The 21,584-nt window shown below is 50.1% G+C and overlaps 1 protein-coding gene and 1 long non-coding RNA gene across 41 annotated transcripts in view; one reads left to right on the forward strand and one right to left on the reverse strand.

Moving 5' to 3' along the window:
• The window catches only part of SORBS1 (sorbin and SH3 domain containing 1), a 217,758-nt gene that overhangs the window by 107,295 nt on the left and 88,879 nt on the right, over nucleotides 1-21,584 (forward strand). For 18 of the 40 annotated variants that reach the window (XM_070432621.1, XM_070432622.1, XM_070432623.1 and 15 more), the window contains exons 4-9: nucleotides 36-91; nucleotides 2,039-2,107; nucleotides 4,379-4,474; nucleotides 5,900-6,028; nucleotides 15,490-15,516; nucleotides 15,626-15,738. In XM_070432621.1, the coding sequence (XP_070288722.1) occupies nucleotides 82-91; nucleotides 2,039-2,107; nucleotides 4,379-4,474; nucleotides 5,900-6,028; nucleotides 15,490-15,516; nucleotides 15,626-15,738 (444 nt within the window). In that variant the 5' untranslated portion in view covers nucleotides 36-81. The remainder of the gene's footprint in view (nucleotides 1-35; nucleotides 92-2,038; nucleotides 2,108-4,378; nucleotides 4,475-5,899; nucleotides 6,029-15,489; nucleotides 15,517-15,625; nucleotides 15,739-21,584) is intronic. The other 22 variants (XM_070432648.1, XM_070432650.1, XM_070432651.1 and 19 more) reach the window with 3 other exon arrangements.
• Nucleotides 16,098-21,310, reverse strand: LOC139021870 (uncharacterized). Its single transcript, XR_011473563.1, has 4 exons — nucleotides 20,989-21,310; nucleotides 18,768-18,839; nucleotides 16,572-16,656; nucleotides 16,098-16,224 (listed from the first exon to the last, which is right to left on the reverse strand). It is a non-coding gene; the product is annotated as an uncharacterized lncRNA (long non-coding RNA).

Below are 21,584 nucleotides of genomic sequence, written 5' to 3' on the forward strand. Positions count from 1 at the left end.
CATTGGTTTCATTGTGTGGTTTTGTTTTTCTGCAGAGCAAGTGCCGAGCCCCAGTTGCAAAAGACTTGTCCTGTCACCACCATGAGCTCTGGTAAGTCATTTAAAACCCTTTTCTTCTCGACAAATCCACAAAACTGGGCAGTTTACCCAGATTTCTTACTTACTCTGAAGGTTCCAACTACATTTCATTTTTTATTTTTGAAACCTGGGTAAGTGCCAGAGCTTTGTCATAAATTGTCATTATCACTATCATCACATGCATTGTTGAGGATTTATTCTCTACCACGTGACAGGAACTATGCTATACACTTTACATGCATGTGTCCTCATCTTTGTAATAGCTTCCTTTCTCTCTATTTTTAACAACTTTATGGAGGTATAATTGGCATACAGTAAACTGTGGATCTAAGTATACAATTTGATAAATTTTGACATGTATACACCTCAGTGGCATTTCTTAATCCCAGTGAGTGCAGCAAAAAGAAACCAATGGACTATAATTGCCCCTGGGTGCAAGCTAATCTAACACTTACTTCATCCAGGCTGACAGAGTGGTGTGCTCCCCTTTTGCTGTGCATGTGGTAGTAAAAATCAAGACCTACACAAATGACCAGTTTTGAGTATATTGCATTTAGAGCTGGGGTGGAAAGCATGGGCTAGGGAAGACAGGGAATGGAACAAGCCCCTGCTCATTGTGCAGCCAAGAGTTTGAGGCAGAGAAGTTTCCATTTGGAGATTAAGACCTGTCTGCCTCGGCCACTGGGCCCGCCTCGGCCACTGAGCCCACCTCGGCCACTGGGCCCGCCTCAGCCACTGAGCCCGTCTGGAGCCTCCCATGACCTGTAGACTGTGGGGGTGAGGGGGATGACCAAAGGGCTAGCTTATTCAAGGGTGTCCCAATCCTGAGTTATTTCCAGCATGTTCCGGAAATCTCAGAGGATGAGAAACAAGTCTTTCCATGTATTTACATACAGTGCCTTTTTAGCCAGGTCCTAAACTGGGCGGACAGTGTGTGCTTAGGACTGAGGAGGGCTCTGGGTGGGATAGCTCAGGGCCACAACTTGGCTTCCTCAGGTACCACTGTGTGACCTTGGGCCTGTGGTGGACCCTTCTCTGCATTCTCCTCCGTAAAACAGACATCCTAGAAGCACCAATCCATTGGGATTGTGTGAGGATTAAGTGAGGCCTTGCTCCCTAAGTACTGAGTACCTGGCGCCAGGCTTGGCTGGTCTTCCGTCCATGGGTTCCCAGCTCCAATGTCCTCCTGGGGGGGGGGGGGGGGCGGGGGGAGGGACTGGCCCCTGATGCCTTCGGTGCTCTTGTTACGCATAAGATGCTGCACACCTTTTCCCTCCAAGGGGCTCAGGTACTGCCAGCAGCTCCTGCTTTGTAACGCTTTTTCGTTTTTGTTATCATTTTTTTAAACTTTGGTTCTGCAGCCTAAAGAGTTTTTGTTCTTCTAATATCAAAATTAGCCCAAACTGGCATTGCTACCTACTCCTGGCAAAATAAGGGCAGAGGAAGTAGGAAGGGAGGGCCGGGCTGGAGGGCAAGGGTGTGGAAGTGCCTGTGTGAGGTCTCCCTACTTCTCCCTCTCGGGTGGTGCTAGAAGGAGGCTTTCACAGCCAGAGTCCAAAAAGTCTGGACCCTCTGACCTGGCAACTCCACTCTTGGGAATTTCCGTCTTAATTCCAAGAAAACAAAAACACCATCCACATAAAGGTGGGGTCTCTCTAGGTTCATGCTGTGTGTTTACATGGAGGATTAATATGCCGCTATTAAAAATGATCATTAGGAAGAAAGCAGTTCTGTGGGAAACACTTGTTTTAACCTCTGGTGGACAGAGCAGCATGAAAGCAGCTTTTACCTTCTCTCCTGGTCCAGACAACACACAGTTCTCCAAATTCTCCCATGACACCCAACGGGGCCCATCTCCAGGCCTGAGCAGCCCCCATGTCCCCAGCACCTCCCACCGGGTGGGACTCAACAAATGTTGGGGAGACCTCATCCCTAGCCTCATGCTTCTTTCTTTCTCCAGAATGTGACGTTGGCGCTTCTAAAGCCGTGGTGAACGGGTTGGCACCAGGCAGCAATGGGCAGGACAAAGGTAAGGCTTTTAAAGGGAAGCCCAGCTTGGTACTGGGAAGCGTTTCTAGGAGCAGGATGTTGGGGCGGGACCACCTGCCCAGTGGGAATAGTCATGGTCCAATCAGGCCCTTTACTGGAGACCTGTTTCCCACACTGAGTTTCTGAAACCGTGAGCACGATCTTGTATCTCAGGAGTCTGAGGCTGCTGCTTCCCACTGTGAGGTGACTTATTAAAAACTGTCTCTTGCTCACAGGGTGTTTCAAATAACAGATCAAATATACAGACCAAGGTGTACCTCCTGCCTGCTGCATATGGCATTTATCAGCCTGCAGTTTTCCTCACTGGCATTTCACCTTCATAGCCCTGACCCTGAGGCAGGAGCCTTAATTGCTGAAATAAATGATTTCAGTGGCATTCATTTCATGCACATCCTCTCATATTTTCAGTTTTTAAAAATTTTAGGATGAAAGATTTAAGTGCGAAATGAGTGATGGATAAGATGACCTTTGAGGTCCCATTTGCCCTGTCATCTCTCATCCCGAATGTCTCGATGTGGCTGCCCAGGTAGCAGGCAGCGGGGCTTCCCGTGGCTCTTCTGCAGCCAGGGGTGGGTTGGAGTGATAAGGTACAGACATCTCAGGAGGTCCTTTGTCCTCATGGGTGTGACTAGAAAGCACAGGCATTGCATGATCTGCAGTATTTATTCCTGCTTCAGATTCTGGGTGCCAGTGGTTCTCGCCATGCTCACCCCACTAAATTTTAGGGTATCAAGAGGGAGGGCAGAAGTCCTATCATTGGGCATTTAAGTAACTTCAGAGAGTTTGATGTGTTTGGCTTTTGTAATTTTAGGCTGGTTTAGCCAAGTATTCCTTTTTCGACAAGGCCAAATGCAAAGTCAGAAGGAAGAGCCAGAGAGGGAAGGCATAGAGAGCGGAGGGGTGGGGAGTGGGGTGGTGGTTTGGGGCGCTTTCTCTGGCAAGAGGTGTCCTGCTGCCAGCCTGTTCTTGCCTCCCTGCTGGCCGCCCTCCTGTACTCAGGGTGTGGGGCCGTGTTCTCAGGGTCCTGGACGATCAGGTGGAATTGCACCAGGAGATGTTGAAGGGTGGTGCCTGTGGAGTGGCTCCAGGGGAGGGTTCAGTCCTCCAGTGAGGAGCATGGAGAGGATGGGCTATGATGCTTAAAGAGCCTGTGGTGCCAGCAACACCGTCCCTGTGAATTCACTTAAGGAAGAGGCTCCAGGGGTGCGGGGGGAGGGCGGCAGATGGAGGTGGTTTTCGCTCCCTCTTCAGTAAAAATCACCTTTGGTTGGGAAGAGGAGGCAGATGCAACCATAGGTCATCCTGGTGGCCCGAGGAGGTCCCTGAACCCAGTGCCGGGACAGTGAACTCTAGCCTCAGCCTCTCTCCTTGAGTGAAGCTGGGTGACTCTGAGCGGCTCTCTGAGCCTCTGGCTTCTTCCTCTGAAAATGGTAACATAACAGAAGTCTCCCACCAGCCAGTCTCCCAGCTGGTCTTCGAGAGCAGCGAATAAATAGGATTACTGCGAAAGCGTCTTTGTACCTTCACACGTGCAGCCCTTGCCGTGCCCCACGAGTTCTCCCGGTCTGAAAGCTCAGCCGGTGTCAGATCCCGGGCTGCGCACTTAGGTGCTGCCCTGAGTCTTGAATATGCACTTGGACACTTGGCAACCTCTTGCCCGAGAAAGGGTGGGTTGAAGCAAGACCATCTGCTGTCTGACAGATGGGGGTTCTGATGTGCTTGGGGACAGAGGGCTATACTTGTCAGAGGAGGCACAGGACCCCAGAAGGTACGATTCTGTGGAAGCAGTTGTGATGGCTGAAGGAACCAGGCAACTCACAGACTGGTCCCTTTCTTCCTCCACTCACCTGGGGCTGGAGCCATAGCTCTCCTTCTCGGAGCACACCCACCCACAACCCAGCACAGACACCCCAGCATTCTCTCAGGGGCCCCTTGGACCCTGATTCTCTCCCCTTCCTCTGTTTGCCAGGCCATCTGCATCTCTAAATCTTGGCAAGTTCCTGGTGTGGCAGGAGGTACAGAGACACTGACCAACTGCACGCGGGCACCGGTAGGAGGGAGGGTTCTGCCGTCTTGGCACAGAACTCTAAAGAGAGAAAGCAGGTTATTTCAAATCACTGCATCTACTGCTCTTTCTAGTGTTCTTTTCATGTGGGCGACTTCCTCCTATTGTCCCTGCCGAGTCCCTCAACTGCCTGAGTGTTTCCCAATGTCCTTCCTGGAGGCACCATTTACCCTTTTGTGTTTGCAGCAACCACCGACCCCTCACGCGCACGCTCTATTTCTGCTGTTAAAATAATTCCTGTGAAGACAGTGAAAAGCTCTCCAGGCCTAGTACTCCCTCCAGGTACCTCTCCTTGGGTTGGTTTCTTCTTTTAATTGTTAGCAGATCATGCATGGTGTTTCTTCTTTCCTTCTAACAAAGACTGGAGGCTTAATCCTTGCATGCTTAGGAGCCATTCCCTCTCACTTCCTCGGTTGGTTTCCTTTCTTCGTTTTTGTGTGTGTTTGTGTGTGTTTGTGTGTGTGTGTGTGTGTGTGTGTGTGTGTTTCTGTGAGCCAGCCAGTCTGGAGACAAACTGACAGCTACCTGTGCCCCTTCCCCTCTTTAGGAGAAGGGTCACCCAGAGGCTAAGCATTTACTCTGTGCAGGTCTGAGGTACATAGACTTCTTAGGCTCTCCCTAGAGGTTTCCAGCTCCCGGTACTTTATTTAGAACTCCAGTCTCCCGGAGAATTCAGTGGCCGCACAGGGACCCTCTGAATTGGGCTGAACTTGGAAAAGAGGCTTCGCTTCTCTCCGCCTGGCACAGGCCTGGGAATGAGGTGGATGTCTGAGCCCCAATCCTGTCCACTGCCCACCTTAAACTTGACCTCATCATCCCAGGCTTGACGATTTTAGGTCAGCGATCCCAGCTGTGCTGTGGAATTCAGTTCAGCTCGGGCCGCACAGAAAGAAGCGTGAGCACGTGCGCCTGCTAGGGCTGTGCTCTGCGTTGGCGGCGCCTCCCGGGCCGACTCTCGGGAGGGTGAGCAGCCAGCTCTTTTGAAGCCTGTTTTGAAACCCTTCTCAGTGCGATTCTGAAAGATGACCCGGGCCTGTTATTAGGCCATTGTCATCTGCGGAGAGGTCGCGACCCAGTGACGGCTCGGCTGGGTGCCGCGCACACTGTTCAGGGAAGGCTTTAGCATTCCTGGTCCTTTCCTTTGGTGTGAATTTTCTTCATTAAGTTGGAATGCGAGGCTCTCTCACCCCTGGTCTTTCTGCCCAGGCAGCAGATCCTGTCTCATCTTTTCAGGGTCCTGACTTGCTGATGCAGGTTTTCTTTTCCTTTTCCCACCAGAGAAGTGATTCTCTGCAGAAAACCACTGAATTCCTGATGTGCCTAGAGCTTTTCTAAGACGGATGGTCTGGAAACTTGAGAAATCTGTCATAAACTCTGTGCCTTACTAATTGGTCAGACATCTGCTCACCAACCTACACTTCATTTAACAAAAGAAATAAACCTGCTTTCATTTTGAAAAGTCTTCAGCTGATATTGTAACTCATACATATACTCCATTTCCCCGTAACCTCATGATGGGTGGTAAACCTCTGAAAATGGGGTTCATTCCTCTCCACTACCCACAAATTAATTTTCATTGACCATAAGATTGTGTGGCTGTGCCCAGGTTCATCTCATCCCCCAGCTGTAACAAGTTGCTTGCTGACTGTTGCTTAATCCTCTAGGAGCTGTGCATTCAGTCCTCCCTTTTGGATCTTTCCTTTTCAGACATGGATCCTACAAAAGTCTGCACTGGGAAGGGAGCCGTGACTCTCCGGGCCTCATCCTCCTACAGGGACACCCCAAGCAGTAGCCCTGTGAGCCCTCAGGAAAGCCCACAATACGAAAGCAAACCAGGTGAGCCACCCCTGCGACTGGGGGCAGGTATTCAAGTCACGTGGGAAGGGCACAGATTCATCAGCTGCTTCCTGATTCTCCCAGGGGCCCCTGGGTCACTCAGCTTTTTGTCCCATCTGCGATACATGGTGATCAATGCCCTGAACTGACAGGGCCCTCTTGCTTCTGGCAGAGGCGCAGCAGCAACCACCACTTTATTTTAGCTTTTGACTGGACAGGTGGGCAGACACCCTATCTCAGAGCTGCGGTCTCTGCTGACTGCACTGGTGAGGACAGAGAGGCTTGGAGGCCGGGGCGGGGGCGGGGGGGGAGGGGTGGGCGGGGGCAGTGGAGAGATGGGCTAGTGGTTAGGTGTCTCTGAGGGCTTGGCTGTGCCTGGCCAGGCAGGGCTGGGGCTGAGAGGAAGCCAGAGGGCACTGAGAAGTGCAGGCAGCTGACCGACCTGGCTCCCAGGAGAGCAGAGGTGGGGCAGGGGTCAGGCTTGGCGGGGGTGACCTGGCAGCTCAGGGAGCAGGACCAAAAGAGCAGGTCTCAGACCAGTGCAGACTAGGGGCTACAGAGACGAAGAAGCCCGTATGAAGCCCAGCTCCCCACACGACCCACCACTCGGGAAGCCTGGGTGTCTAGGTTTAGACCTGGGACTTCGGGACCTGGTAGATTTTGTTCAGGCCCTTCACCTGTTGGCTGTGCGAGTCCGGGATATAGTTAGTCTCTCACGGCTGGTAATCTCATCTGCACTGCCTCCCGCATCCTTGTGAGGATGCAAGTGCGGGAGGTGTTTTGCACCACACCTGGTGGCATGGAATGGGCTGCATTTGTTGCAGCAGGAGAGCCAGACATGGGCCCCTCATCCACTACCTTGGTAGTGCTTTCCTACCTTGGATAAGTCACACCTTTGAACACATGTGAAACCTGAGGGACTTGGGCAAGATGGCTTACAAGCCATTCTCGTTCTAAATGCTCGGTAACCTTGGGAAGACCTGGTTATTTTGGCTGCTTTGGAGAGAGCTCTCCACAACCCAAGGGTCCTGGGAGTTGGGAAACGCTGACATTGAGGTTCCACAGGCACCGTCAGGATCGGGTGGGACGGCCCTCTCCACTCTGTGGACAGTGGGCGGTCCTCACACTTGCGTTGCATCAGAATCACCTGGATAAAAATACAGGTTCCTGGGCCCGCGTCAGAGCTTTAGAATTCCTGATTCCCCCCTGAAGGGCTGGGGTGCCGACCCAGGTTCTGCATTTCTGACGTCCCCAGGTCAGGCTGATGCTGCTGTCCGAGGACCCCAGTTGAGAGCTACTATAGGGGATGGGAGTTTCTCAAAGGAAGGAAATGAAGGGAGAAAAGGAATTGGGGTGATGACAACCCCCTTGGGACCGGAGAGGAAAGGAAGGGGGGCATGAAAACTCTTTGGCACAGTGGGGAGCAGTGTGTGGTGATAGAAGGGAATTAGACAAGATGGGGGTGGTCAGCGCCCAGCATCCTGGGAACTGGCTTTCTTTCTGTCCCATCCACCGGGAGCAGGTGCCAAGGCAGATGTCTGAGGGCGAGGCCAGGCTGGAGTGTGAGCTTCTTCTCCCTTGACTAAGGGAAAACGTGAGTGGCCTTTAGCACTAAAACTCAAAAGTAGCTTCATGGCCCTCGATTCCTGAATTTACACCTGACTCTTGCCCCACTGCTGTTTGCCATTCTCGTCTCCAGGAAAGGTGGGGCCAGGAAGTGAAGGCAAAATAATTTCTTCCTAAAACAAGTCTAATCCAGCCTCTTCAGGCCTAATTGGGAAAATCCATCTCCCAAGCTAGAGGACTTTAGGGGAAGAGAGAATCCCAAGTGATGGTTAAAGAGAAAAATCCTCCTCCTGACCAATGAAACACTGGTCACCACCTGGTCCTTTCTCTGGTGGTGAATGAGAGGTGAATGGAAGGAGGAGCCTTGAGCTCCCCCTGGTGGTTATAGTGTGGCACTATCAGAATGCAAATGCTACTCTTTTTTTTAAAATTGATTTTAGAGAAAGAGGGGTAGGGGAGTGGGGAGAGAGAGAGAGATCGATTTGTTGTTCCGCTTATTTATGCATTCATTAGTTGATTCTTATATGTACCTTGGCAGGGAATCAAACCCTCAACCTTCGCATATCAGGATGACACTTGAGCCAACTGAGCTACCCACCCAGGGCCACACTGTCAGTAGGCTTTCACTACAGGACTGTGCAGTTATTTGAGTCACTTTAGGAAACTCTGTCTAGTTCCCAAATAATTCTATGTCTTATAAATTTATAACAGCTAATTTGGGTGATAAAAGATCATGTTTTAAAATGCAAAAACTCTGAAGAATTAGGGGATAGCTATCAGTCATTCACACTTCACAGTAAATTAATCTTAGTAGATTATTTTCATCCTCATAAATTGAGATCACTGAATCCAAATTATTCATTCAGCCATTCACTTAGCATCATCTCTGTGTCAGACACTAAGCGAGTCGCTGGGAATTGTGATGAGAAGGGGGGAGAAGGGAGGAAAAGGGAGAATAATTCTGGGTGCATTCGGTGAGGACAGAAGGCAGTTTGTTGTAATAGGAGAGCCAGGTGTGGGCCCCTAATCCACTACCTGCTTTCTGACCGTGGTTAAGTCACACATTTTAAGCACATCTGAAGTATGAGGGCCTGGGTGACATGGTTTCCAAGCCATTCTAGTCCCAAAATGCTCTGTGGCCTGACAAGTTTGGAAACTGACCTGACACAAACTGATTTCCATTCACTGGACAAATTCAAGATTGTGTACTAGAGCAGTTTGAGTGGGAAGGAATAAGCTTGCTTTAAGTAGGGGGGGGCGGGAGCCCCGTACTGGTTAAGAGCTGGAACGAGTTAATACTGGGGGTGAGGTTAAAAGGATGTGACTCTAGAGATAGGACCTTCAGGAGTGGGGATCTTGTCGCTGTACTCTGCTGCTCATGGACCAGCGTCCTGGCTCCCTCGTCCTCCTCTCATCCCTGCCTACTCCCTCCCTCTGAGCCTCTGGATGACAACTTGTTGGCCCACACCAGTCTGAAGTCCTGTCCTGGGCCTGGGGGGCCCTGGGCCTGGACCTGCCTCATGAAAACAGTCTTGAACAATATTTGCAGGTAGCCATGCCCAGCCTGGACTGGAAGCCCTACCAAGTGTGCGGTAATGAGTGGCTCTTGCCAAGGATTGGGCATGCTTTCTACTCCCAATGTCTTCACAGAGAACTAATGTCAGATAGTGTCCAGCTCCCTCCCTGATCACTAGGCCAGTATCTGTCCCCCGGCTGCTCTGTCTACCCCTCCCCCCACCTTGCTACCTGCCTTTGCCACCATCTTCCATTCCTACAGGTCTCCCAAGTTGCTGATCATTGGCCTAGACTGGAAGCTCCAGCCTCCCACACTGCCCAGCACCTGCATCTGATTTCTTTCCCTACATGAGCCTTTGACACCCACATTTCAGAGATACCCCCTATTTCCAGTCCTTGCTCCAACTCTCTCATGCTGGGCTTGTCCTTGAATCATAGAGCTGTCCGAGGCTCAGCTCTGCCACTTACTGTCTTTGTGATATGGGCAAATCACTCAGCCTTAGAGAGCTTCAGTTTCTCATTTACAAAATAGGAATGATCGTAATAGAGTTGTTGGGATTCAATGAGCTCTTTCATATCAACACTTAACACAGTGCCAGGCATGTAACCATTCTAATTACTGCAGACAGGAGGCCCTTCAAAGAGGTTCAGTAATTTCAGTTAGAGGCCATGAGGGCCTGGGCCTGGCGTGGTGGCAGCAGGAATGAAGAGCAGGGGCCAAGGGTGAGTGGATTTGGAAGAGTGAAAGGGCAGGGCTCAGTGAGGTGTGTGTAAGGAGCACGGAGGGGTAAAGCTCAGTGCGGACAGGAGAATAACCGGCACTCGTGGAAATGGTGGATTTATGCAGGAAGGTGAAGGGCTGTTGAATTCCTTTGTTAGACATCTTGAATTTTTTTGGCAAGGAAAGAACTTCTAGGAGAAAATTTGGAGTCGAAGTATGGATTCGGGAGCCACCTGATCACATGAACATGGGGAGGTGGACATGCTGGGGATCAGGGACAAATGGAGCCTTTGGGGTTCCCCAGTTCAAACCCACAGTCCAGACTCCTGCTCTCAAGTGGTAGCTTGACTCTGGGTCCCTGACCATGGCTTCCCAACCAACATCCTAATCTCAGAACGTGGGCCTTGGTTTTTGAATCAGAACCACTAAGGTTACTGAGTTAGGCATTACCTTATCCCTGCTTCCTGATGCCATTGCCTGGCAGTCTCAGTGTTGGCCCTGTGGTTCAGAGTGACCCCACCACATCCCAGGTCAGGGCGTTTTTACTCAAAAGGAGACGGGGAGCCTGAACTGGTGATGGGTGTGATAGGCTTCCTGTCTGGTGTAGTCTGAAGACCATCAGTCCCTGCATTTTGACTCACAAGCCAAAAGCCAGGTCAGATCTTACATGTTGCTCATTCTATGCCAGTTGGCTCCACTCCTGCCTGGTTCTTGAGAAACAAGTCAGCTTTGGACATGAAGATTCTTGGACCTGCAATCAGCTCATTTCCTCTAGTTTGAGCCTCGCATTTGCTCTCCAGAAATGGCAGGAGCAGAAAGGTGTCATGAGAAAATTAACATTGAAGCAGTTAAAGGCACTTCCTGCCCTTGTTACTGCAGAGTCCTTTTTATGAGCACATGTGTGAGAATCAGGGCCGAGAGATGGCGGGAAATTCCCCAAAAGAGAACACCCTCTCTCTGACACCAACTCCAAGTTCAGGGGATTCCTAAAACCATCCTCAGAAGGACTCAAAGAGCTCATTGAAAGCTGTTGTGCTCATGGTTATGGTTTATTTCAGATTAAAATTAACCAGGAGAAGCACAGAGTTTCCCATGTCCTCTCCTGTGGAGTCAGGACGTGCAGTTCCTGGCCTTGAGGTGTACACTATGCTCAGATATTCCAACCAGGAAGTGCACCTGAGCCACGTGTCCACAGAGTTGTTGGTTTTTTAGAAATATATTTTTATTAATTTCAGAGAGGAAGGGAGAGGGAGAGAGAGAAAGAAACATCAATGATCAGAGAGAATCATTAAACGACTGCCTCCTGCATGCCCCCTACTGAGGACCAAGCCTGCAACCCAGGCATGTGCCCTGACCCAGCATGGAACCATGACCTCCTGGTTCATAGGCTGACGCTCAGCCACAGAGCCACACTGGCTGGGCATGTCCAGAGTTTTTGTTGAGACTTCCTTACATAGGCTTTCCCACTGCCCATGTGCTGATACCCTCAATCACATTATTGGTGTGGCACACAGACACTCCTATCAGGATGACCTTCCGGGGGTTTAGAGAATAACTCCCAGAAGTCAAGGGCAGAGCCAGATGTTTTTGAGTAAGGTTAAGTTCTTTACCACATAACATGAGTAAAAAATAAACATAAAGAGCTTAAAACACTCGTAGAGCCACTTTAACACATCTCATCTGTTAGACACTCTACAGAATGTATCAATTCTCTCAGAGAAAGTTATCCTAAGCTTCCAAGAAGAACTGATCAGTAAAACAATGTAGAACAGATCAAAATGAAATTAGCACAGAAAGAGTTCAAAAAAATGGGGCTGTGGTCTCAGGCCAGAAAAGATTGTCTGTGAAAGACATATGGAGGAAGAGATAAGGCAAAATAAATATTACTTCCTTCTTGTGGGAAGGCTCGGGTCTCTTCCGAGCTGTAGAGCCTACCTAGGACCCAGCTTTCCAACATTTATTGAAGGAAGCATTCTGATAGTCTCCTCACATCAAAGTTAATAGCTGATGGTTATGTGTATAAGATTTCACATGCTATACTCGGGCACATAATGGTCATACTACCACCAGCCTTCAAGGTTCAGAAGACTGGGTAACGGATGAAGGGTGACGAAACTGCAGAAACACAGCTGTCCTATAAAGGATGAGAGGGGAGGACTGCTCAGAGAGGTCCTGGGACCCACAGGGAAAGGAGAACTGTTTTAATGACTTGGAATTAGAAGAAAAAGTGGGTTGAGCCCCAAGAATATTATGTTCTTGACACTATTTATCAAATAGCAGATGTTAGCAACTCTAATTTACCTCTATGTCTGGGCAGATTTTTTTCCCTTATGTTTTGGATTCCTACTTTACTGAGCTCATACTTATGCCAGACATTTCCCTTTGATCCTCATGACTCAAAAGTGGTAGATAATGTCTCTTTCACAAATGAGGCTAAGTCATTTGCTGCGGGATGTGCAGTTAGCGAGATAGTCAGGACTCAAACCTGGCAGTCTGGTGCCGTCACGGGAGTCCCTTTATGATGCCCAGACCTTCGGCGGCACAGACTCTTCTCACGACATAATGTTTGCCAGTGTCACTGAGTAGAACCAACCCAACTGAGAACCAAAGAAGGTGCAAAATAAGGTGCCCTAAATCCATGCAGAAAGCGCACATCCTTTAAGGAAAAGCCCCTCACTCAGAGCCTATTGATATTTTAGTTAGTGTATTTGTAAATCTAATAAACTTGATAGAATGATTGACAAAGGTAGACTAGAAATAATGTAGAAAGGAGGGTGGGACAGTAGAAGTGACAGGTGCCAGGGAGTAGGGAGAGTCATTGTCACAGTGTGTCACCTGGTGTTTCAGGATCTGTTTGATGTGAGGGCCAGGGTTCTGGATGGATGCAACAGAGAGGGTTGAAAATGATCACGTTGAGGCTACTTCACATACCTGACCTCTGGAGCTCCAGCAACCCTGCGAGTAAGGATTTTGGTTTATAGATGACGAGAGTGAAGTTTCGAGTGATTGACAGCTTGCCCTTGGTCACACAAGCTAATACATTGCAATAATGTGAATAAAATTCAAGTCCTGTAAATTTCCCAACTTCTATGGTTGGGAAGAGAAGACAAATACCTGTGATTTGTCCATAAGGGAGGGGCAGAAATGCAACAGACAACCTACTAAAGGAATATACAACTGAAATCTGTAAAAACTCTGACCAGATTGGGGGGGGGGGGGGGAGATAAACAAACAAAAATAGATATAGTTAGTTTTCCAGAACCAGGATGTTTTTAAGTATTCCTTATATCAGTGGTTCTCAAAGTGTAGGTTATGGACCATCAGCCTTGGCCTCCCTTGGGAACATGTTAAAAATGCAGATTTTTGGACTGACCTCCCATCATGAGTCAGAGGCTCTGGGGGGCAGAGCACAGCAGTCTGTCCTCTGTGATTCTGATGCAGCTCTGACACCTTGTGGCTCCCACACCTCCCTGAAATGTAGGCTCTGCTTTGCGGCCCATGTGGGGTTGCTGACTATCCTACGGATGGTGGGCGGAGCGCCATACTTCATTCCGGAGACCGGGGCTGACTGCTTTGTCGTCGCCTGGCTGTGTGACTTTGGGCAAGTCAGTTGGCCTTTCTATTTCCTCGTCCATGAAGTAAAGCCTCGTGTGCACTAAAATACTAAATAGGAGCAAAAGTGACTGACAGTGTCTGGCAGAAAAATGTTCAATAAATGTGTGTAAATCTCAACTTGACGTCTGGAAAGCCCATCTCTAGTCCTTGAGGGACACGCTGAAATGGAGCCTCGGGCTGGGAGAACTGCTGTGTTGTTCCCTCTTGTCTCTGTACAGAGTCAGACAAGAGCAGGCGCCCAGGGAGAAGGAAGCTGAGGGATTGGCTAGATCAGGGGTTGGCAAATATACCCATGGGCCAGATGTGGCCGTGCCTATTTCTGTACAGCCTGTGAACTACGAATGATTTTTCTATTTTTAAACAGTTGAAAGGCCGAGGCCGGTTTGGCTCAGTGGATGGAGCGTCGGCCTGCGGACTGAGGGGTCCCGGGTTCGATTCCGGTCAGGGGCATGTGCCTGGGTTGCGGGCGCGTCCCCAGTGGGGGATGTGCGGGAGGCAGCTGGTCGATGTTTCTCTCTCATCGATGTTTCTGGCTCTCTGTCTCTCTCCCTTCCTCTCTGTGAAAAAATCAATAAAATATATTTAAAAAAAAAAAAAAAAACAGTTGAAAGAAAATCAAAAGAGTATTATATGCCGCTTGGAAATTACATGAAATTCAAATCTGTGTCCGTAAATAAAGGTGTATTAGAATGTGGCCACACTGGCTCATATGCATATCACCCATGTCTGCTCTTGTTTTGCAACAGAAGAGTTGAGTAGTCGTCACTGAGACCATATGGCCCGCCGAGCCTAAAACATTTCCTGTGTGGCCTGTTACAGAAAAAGCTTGCCGACCACTGGGCTAGATGGAGGATAGCGAAGAGAGGCGAGAGATGGTGCAGAAGATGATTAGAGTAGACATTTACTGAGCTCTGCCAGGTGTGGGCTAAGCATTTCTCATGCATTGTATCATTTAATTCTTAAAACAACCCTTATGAAGCAGGCATATCATTATCCCCATTCTTCAGATGGAGAAACTGAGGCTTATCACTTGCCCAGGGACACAGAGCCCACAGGTGATAGAGTCAAGATTTGAATTGAGGTCCAGCTGCCTTTCCAGCCGAGCTCATGACCATTGTGCCCTGTTGCCCCATGGCGTTAAGTGGGTCAAGTTAGGAGAGGTTTAGGGCAGTGATGGTGAACCTATGACACGCGAACTCATTTTTTTGGTTGATATTTCTTTGTTAAATGACATTTAAATATATAAAATAAATATCAAAAATATAAGTCTTTGTTTTACTATGGTTGCAAATATCAAAAAATTTCTATATGTAACACGGCACCAGAGTTAAGTTAGGTTTTTTCAAAATGCTGACACGCTGAGCTCAAAAGGTTCGCCATCACTGGTTTAGGGTCTCAGATGTGCTGGGCAGTGACTGGGAGGGCAGGATAGTAGCCGGCTGGAGGGAGACAAGGGTGCCTTGTAGTGCAGTGAAAACTCAGAAAGGGTGATTAGATTTTAAATGTTTATGTGGCTCATTTAACAGAAAGAAGAAAAGCAGTGGGGAGAAAAGAAGCCCTTACCACAGCAGATACCTCTGGGCTGAAATCATGTTGTCCCCAAGCCTAGCACCAGCAGCCACGGGAAAAGTGCTCATCTACTCTCCCTCTCTGGGGTCTGCTCATTAGTCCCCTGCTAATGAGGAGGGGGCACTCTGTGCCCACATCAGGCGTGAAGGAGGGGATGAGATTTAGTGAGGAGGGACTGGACAGTGGAGTTCTGTTGCCTTTCAGTCTGTAAAATAAGAATGTCAAGGAACAATTGTTTCTTCATTGCTGTGAATGTGAGCCTTGTGTTTGCAAAGGTCAGCGCCTGTGAGCACATCGTGGCTTAGAGTGGGTTCCTATGGTAATTAGGCCGCTGGGACTGAGGGCATTCTGTGTCCGGCGGCCGGGCGCTGGACTTGCGCCTTTCTGTCGGGCGCATGCTTGTTTCCTGCAAATGTAACCATTTCTGTCCCCCCCTCCCTTTTTCTTGTTTTCATCCTTTCTGCACCACACACAGTGCTGGAGTCAGAGAATCCCCCAGCAGGTATGTGTCCCTTGATTCTTCTGTCCTGCCTTCCACCCGGGACCCTTCAATTAGAGGGAGCCCGGAGCGTTCCCTGCGAGTGAGGGTGTTGTTTTCTCTTCCATCGCAGATGAGTGGCGGCTTTCTTCCAGTGCTGATGCCAATGGAAACGCCCAGCCCTCTTCACTTGCTGCCAAGGGCTACAGAAGCGTGCACCCCAACCTTCCTTCCGACAAGCCCCAGGTAGGCATGTGCCCAGGGCAGGGTGGGCACCAGTGAGCGGTACCTGTTCCTAAGTCGTTTAGCTTCAGGTCGTACTGCCAGCTTGCTCCGCTGGGGAATGGGCTGGCTCAGAGTTGTGCTGTTGGCCACTCTGGAGAAACTCATGCACCAGCCGTAGGGAGAGTTGGGGTTGAGGGGAGCAGAGGCGTAGAACCAGGTTGGTCTGCACCAGGGGATTAGAAATAGAGGCCCGATGTGTTATAATAGTAATGTGTGTTTAGGAATGTTCTGGAACAGGGAAGCCATTTGGCCTTGGATGTGGGGGAAAGTTCTGAGCCTGTTTGTTAAAAACTCTTTAGAGTGTAATATTCAAGACACGAGTGCACTCTTGTGTTTATTCCGGTAACCAGCTGCAGGTGGGGCTGTAAGAGTTCCAGCAACTCTTCTCTTCTCAGCCTAAGATGGGGAGCTGTGGCCAGACCTCACGCCCTGGCCCAGGAGCAGCAGCTAGAAGACAAAATGGGAGCACCTGTAGTTTAAACCTGTCACCCTGCCCCCAGGTGTACAACTGGGAGTAGAGATCATTTTGCTTCAGTCCCTTGTCCTAGATTGTTTTCCTGATGGCCCTCCCCTCCCTGTGGCTACTTTGCTATTTTAAGGAAAGGAATGGACCCTGTTTTAATCCAGGCAATCTGTGAGGGGCGTCTTTACAGAGAGGAGCCGCATCCATGGAACGGAGCAGCTCTTTCTTTTAAAGGAAGCTGTGCTGTGCAAAATATATTGCAGAAATGTGCTCCTCAGGGGGTCCTTTCCCTGTGCCTGCCTCTGTCAGGGTGCCTTCTCCCAGGACCCACCAGACCCGGGAATTCTGCATTTCCTTCCTGGCTCCCACACGCCTTCTCCAGCGATCCTCTGGTTCCTGTTCCCGAGGACTGGCCCCTGAAAAGAAACCGAGTCGGAGATAACATCCTCCTTCCTCTCTGTAGACCCGCCTCCCAGCTTTAGAGCTGGTCACTTAATGGTCTACCTTGTGTGCCAAGCAGCACCACCAAGCCTTCCCCCACCATGGCCGCCTCTCCGGGACATGGCCCGGTGCATCCAGGGCTACTGGTTAGAACCAGGAGCTGCTAATGCGCCTCGAAGTCTTCATCAGACACAGACCTGGGTTGCCCAGTAGGTGGCGTGCCCTAGTTCTGCCTTTCTACCACCTTCCTGGCGGGTAAGCGTGCTGCCTGCGTCCGACAGGCTTCCTTCTTCAGAATGGGTACAGGCAGCTCGGCCCCGGTTAGGAAACAGCGCTGACCCACGCCAGGCAAACGTACAAGCACGCCTCTTCCCCTCGGTGACTTAGCTCAAGGAGAGCTCACTGATCCCTTTTGGCTTCTTAAGCAGCTCTTCAAAAGAGATGATTTTTAAAGCATGTGAACTGAACAATCACTTTAAACACATGAGTTTACCGCAGCTTTATTGGGCACTTGTGTTCAGATCACTGTTAAATATTGCCCTCGAGGAGTTTGTAAGCCTCATAATATAAGTGTGAACATCCTGTAATATCGCCTGTGAATAGCATATTTTCTTACCTGTCACTATCCGAGATGTTGCTTTTTTAAAAGGGAGCCTGGTAAATCGCTGCTATAGCAGTTGAATCCTGTATGTTCAGAGTTAAGTTGCCCATCCAGATGTCAAGAACCTTTAGGTCATGCCTTACCTCTTGCATTTGTTGGCTGAATACAACTTGTCTGTAGAGCCATTGCCAAAGCTGCAAGTATTCACTGGCCCAGAACAGCCAGGTAGCTGGGGGCTCTCATATCCCTACAGACCTAGCATCTCCTCAGAAGGACTGGATTGGGGTCCAGAAGCTTCAGGGGGAGCCTGTCCCTGATGTTCCCACAGGCTTCCTTTCCTCCTGCCAGCCTGGACCTGCTGCCCTGCTGCCCTTGCTCCCAGTGACAGGAGCCAGGGCTGCCCCTCTCCCTGACAGCATCGTGTTGGTGTCCCCAGTGGGAGTGGGGATTGGTAGTTTCCGGAACGATATGAACTAGGAGCCGCTCAGATTCTTCCAAGCAGCCCCGTCTTTTCATTGCCTCACCTTCTGCTAAGAGAAATGAGATCTCATTAGTAGCCTGCTGGGGAGGATGCAGACTGCCAGTGTGGTTCCTACCACGTTTACAATGAAGCAGTGCCTTCCATGTAAAGGAACTGTGTCTACCCCCCTCCTTCTTTGGGGCTAAAAGCAGCCCCAGGACAGGAAGGCCTCTGGCTCTGAGTGCGTGGTCAGCACTCTGGGGAGGCGTCCTCGCCCCCGGGTCAAGGCCCTGGGAGGGCTCGCTTCTGATGTAATGCAGCTGCGGCACCGTATATGGCCAGAGCCAAATCCAGTTAAAACCTCATTGCAATTGATTTCTATCTTTGGACAAGAAGGAATCACATGTGGGACACTCCAGCTCAAAGTAAAAGTAAATCTGAGCCTAATTCAAAATTGTCTTTTACTTACTTCCCTGACCCCATGATCACCTTACCCCCACGGTCCCTGGGATGCGTGTCAGTTCAAGCACTTTGTTTCTAGAGAGCATCGTTTAGTCCATAAACACACCCCAGCCTCCAGCCTGCGCTCACCAGGACCAGGTGAGCACGTCCGGAAGGCTTTGCTTCTGGTTACTACTGAACAGGGGCTGCTCCTTTTGTCTTTTTGGCCAGTATTTAGCTGCCACATGGCCGCATTCCACCGGCACTGTCATGGGCAGCCTGTGGAAGGCTAGGCATCAAGTCAGCCCAAGATACCCAAGGAGGCTCTGCTCCATCCAGGTTATTTGAAAACCGAGTTTGTTAAGGGATAGGTCATCTACCGCTTCTGGCTTGATATTCTAATCCAAGCTCATAGAACGTTTTTATTTCTCACCGATTACCCTTGCTAATATTCCTTTACCCCTTGCCACCTGCACTCCACAAAGAAATAAAAATAAAAAGCAACCTCAAAATAGACTGATACCCGTGTATCTTCCCAGTTTTGGGTCACAACCCAGATACTGACCACACTCTAATGATCTCACCTGTGCCATTTGGAGGACGGTTATCTTTAAAGACGGGGGCCAGTGAAGGGCATCTAGGTGTCTAGGCTTGGGCTGCGGGAGCAAAACACCGTAGTTGTGTGGCTTAAACAACATACACTTATTTCTCACAGTTCTGGAGGCTGCGAGGTCCAAGGTACTGGCCTATTTGGTTCCTGGTTTGGGCTCTCTTCCTGGCTCGTAGATGACTGCCTTCTCACTATGTCCTCACATGGTGGAGGGAGAGAAAGAGAGGGAGGGGGAGGGGGAGGGGGGAGAGGGAGGGAGGGAGAGAGAGAGAGAGAGAGAGAGAACGAACGAGCGAGCTCTGGTCACTTCCTTTTCTTATAAGGACACTAATCCACATCATGGGGGCCCACCCTCATGACCTTATCTAATCCTAAGTGCCTCCTAAAGGCCCACCTTTAAAAGTTATTACTTAGGGTTAGGGGCTCAGCACATGAATTTGGGGGGACACAGACATTCAGCCATTCAACACTAGGAAAATAAACTGCGCATCTTATGGTCTAATTCCCAGGTGAGCCACAGGTTGACAGATGGCTCTCACTGACATGAAGATCAATCTGGAGATTTACCCCATTTCCTGCCCTTCTGCTCCACTGAGCCCCAAGGAGGAGTCATGTGGAGGGAGAGGGAGTGAGATGTGACCTGCAGCTTTCTAGCTCTGAAGCCAGGAGCCCTGGGGCTGATCACATCCCGCCAGAATGCACTGCCTCCTAGTGGGCTGGGAGGGAATGGCTGGACTTTGATAAATCAGGTACAGCCCAATCTGGTAGGCGAATCGGGTGCTTCATTGTCTGATCCCTTTGTTCCATGTACGTCAAAAATTGGAGATTACGTGCTTTTCAGCCCACGCCTGTCTTCCTTCTAATAATTAGTTCCATCGACTTGTTTCCTGCGAGGAGAGAGCACATGTGGGTGCTAAGCCCTTAGCGCTCTCTTCTTGGGGAGCTGTAGTTTGTTCTGCTATGGAAGTGAGTGCTAGAGCTCAGGGATTCCGTTAGACCTCTGTCTCCTGGAAGCACAAATAAGGATGGCTCTTCCCAGTCTCCGTTTCCTGAGGGAAAAGCATGAAAGACCCTTGAGGGTTTCAGTGAACTTAAACTTTTAAAGGCAAAAGCATGAAGAGGAGAATCTTTGAGGAGAGGAGGTGTAGTAATTGGAGGCCTGGGGCTTCTTCCCCTGGCTTAGCCCCTGGGCACCCTTCTTCAGTCAGGAGGTCTAAGAGTGCAGGTCAGCCAAGGATCGGTGTCAACATAGGCTCAGCGCGGGGCTCTGCTGGCTGAGCTCCCTCCTGCGGGTGAGGGGTCGGGCCTGCCCCTCCAGGTGAGTGAGTCGGTCCTCGGCTTGACCCGGAGAGAGATGTAGACTCCATGAGAGTCTACGCTGAGGATTTGCTTAAAAACTTGTCTAGATTTGTTTTTTTCTTCAGATCATGTTATGCTGCTGTTTCTAATGGTCGTCCTTCTTTCCATTTCCCCTCCTCTCTCTCTTTTCTCTGTCTTAATATTGTGTCTTGAAAATCATACTAAAGGTTCTCTCTCCCCCACGCCCTCCTCTCCCTAAAGTGGGCCACTTTGCATGGCAGCCCCCCGCCCTCCACGGTGCCTCCAAGGACTCGCTGTACCGGAGCTCACCAAAGCCTTACGCCCCACCCGGCACCCCCAGCCAGCAGAGCCCCTCACCACCCCAGCCTGTCTCTGTCCCCCTGGCAGCCAGATCAGCTCCCAAAGGTGTGGTGTGTCCTGGGCCCTCGCTTCCAGGTTCCACGTCCCCCAGTGCTTCATCCCAACCCCAGCGCCACTGTGCAGCCACCAGGACAGTTTATAGTGGGAATGTGAGCTCTAACCCACGTCATAAGGCAGTTGGGGATAAAAAGGTCAGCAGCTTATATGTACCTTGTTTAGCCAGTAACATTTGCCCGGTGGCATCGGAAAGCTGCTCTCGTGTTGCACGTGACCCAGCCCAAGGCACTCGAGCACTGGCTCCCAGCATTGTCTCCTGCTCAGCGGGCACGGGAAGGCCACGCTCTGCTCCTCCTCACTCTTCCAAGCTATTCTTTGACCCCCGTAAAGATGCTGGTAACCGTGGCGAGAGTCCTTCCCTGGGGACTCGGCCTTCGTTCCCAGATGCAGTGGGACCACCTGTGCTAGGCCCCCAGGTTACCTCTGATCCCGAAAACCGGAGGAGAAAAGAACCTTACCTTTTGCAGCCGTGTTATCCAGCCAAGGCAAGGAACTAGGAATGTTTGTGTGTCTGCTCCGTCTCTTTGGAACTCATGTGAGAGCTCGTTTGTGTTCCGGGCTGCCCTCCCCTCCCTGTCCTCGTTAATACTGCTGCAGCTTGAATCCCGAATTCTCTAAACATCTCAGCACAGTCCTTTCTGTCTCCCTGTCTGTCTTTCCTGTGAATATGTAAGTACGCCAGAGCGTGGAATACGTAGCCAGATAATTCGGTGGGACACGGCGTTTATGTTTTATAACAAGTGCCAAAGAAATTGTATTTACTCCCAAGCTTTCAGGCTCCGCAAGCGGCTCTGGGGGTTAAACACAGCTTGCCTGCCTGTTCTCTCTCTTTCTCTCTCCTAAAGTGTTAAAAGGATTCAAAAATAGATGGATGGAAAGTAAAGTTGGATGGGGTTCCCTCTGTGTCATAGAGTGTCAGGAGGCCAGCTGGCTAGCACCGACTGTCTCATGCACCCTGAGCAAAGGGCACCGATTAAATAGTTCTCAGAGTACATCATTGCATGTCCACGCTCAACTGTTTAAATATGGAATTCCTTCTCCCCTGCTGCCGTCC

This window comes from Myotis yumanensis, unplaced genomic scaffold (genome assembly GCF_028538775.1).
Source record: "Myotis yumanensis isolate MYYU_CA2020_CCGP unplaced genomic scaffold, mMyoYum1.0.hap1 SCAF_13, whole genome shotgun sequence".
NCBI classification, from domain to species: domain Eukaryota; kingdom Metazoa; phylum Chordata; class Mammalia; order Chiroptera; family Vespertilionidae; genus Myotis; species Myotis yumanensis.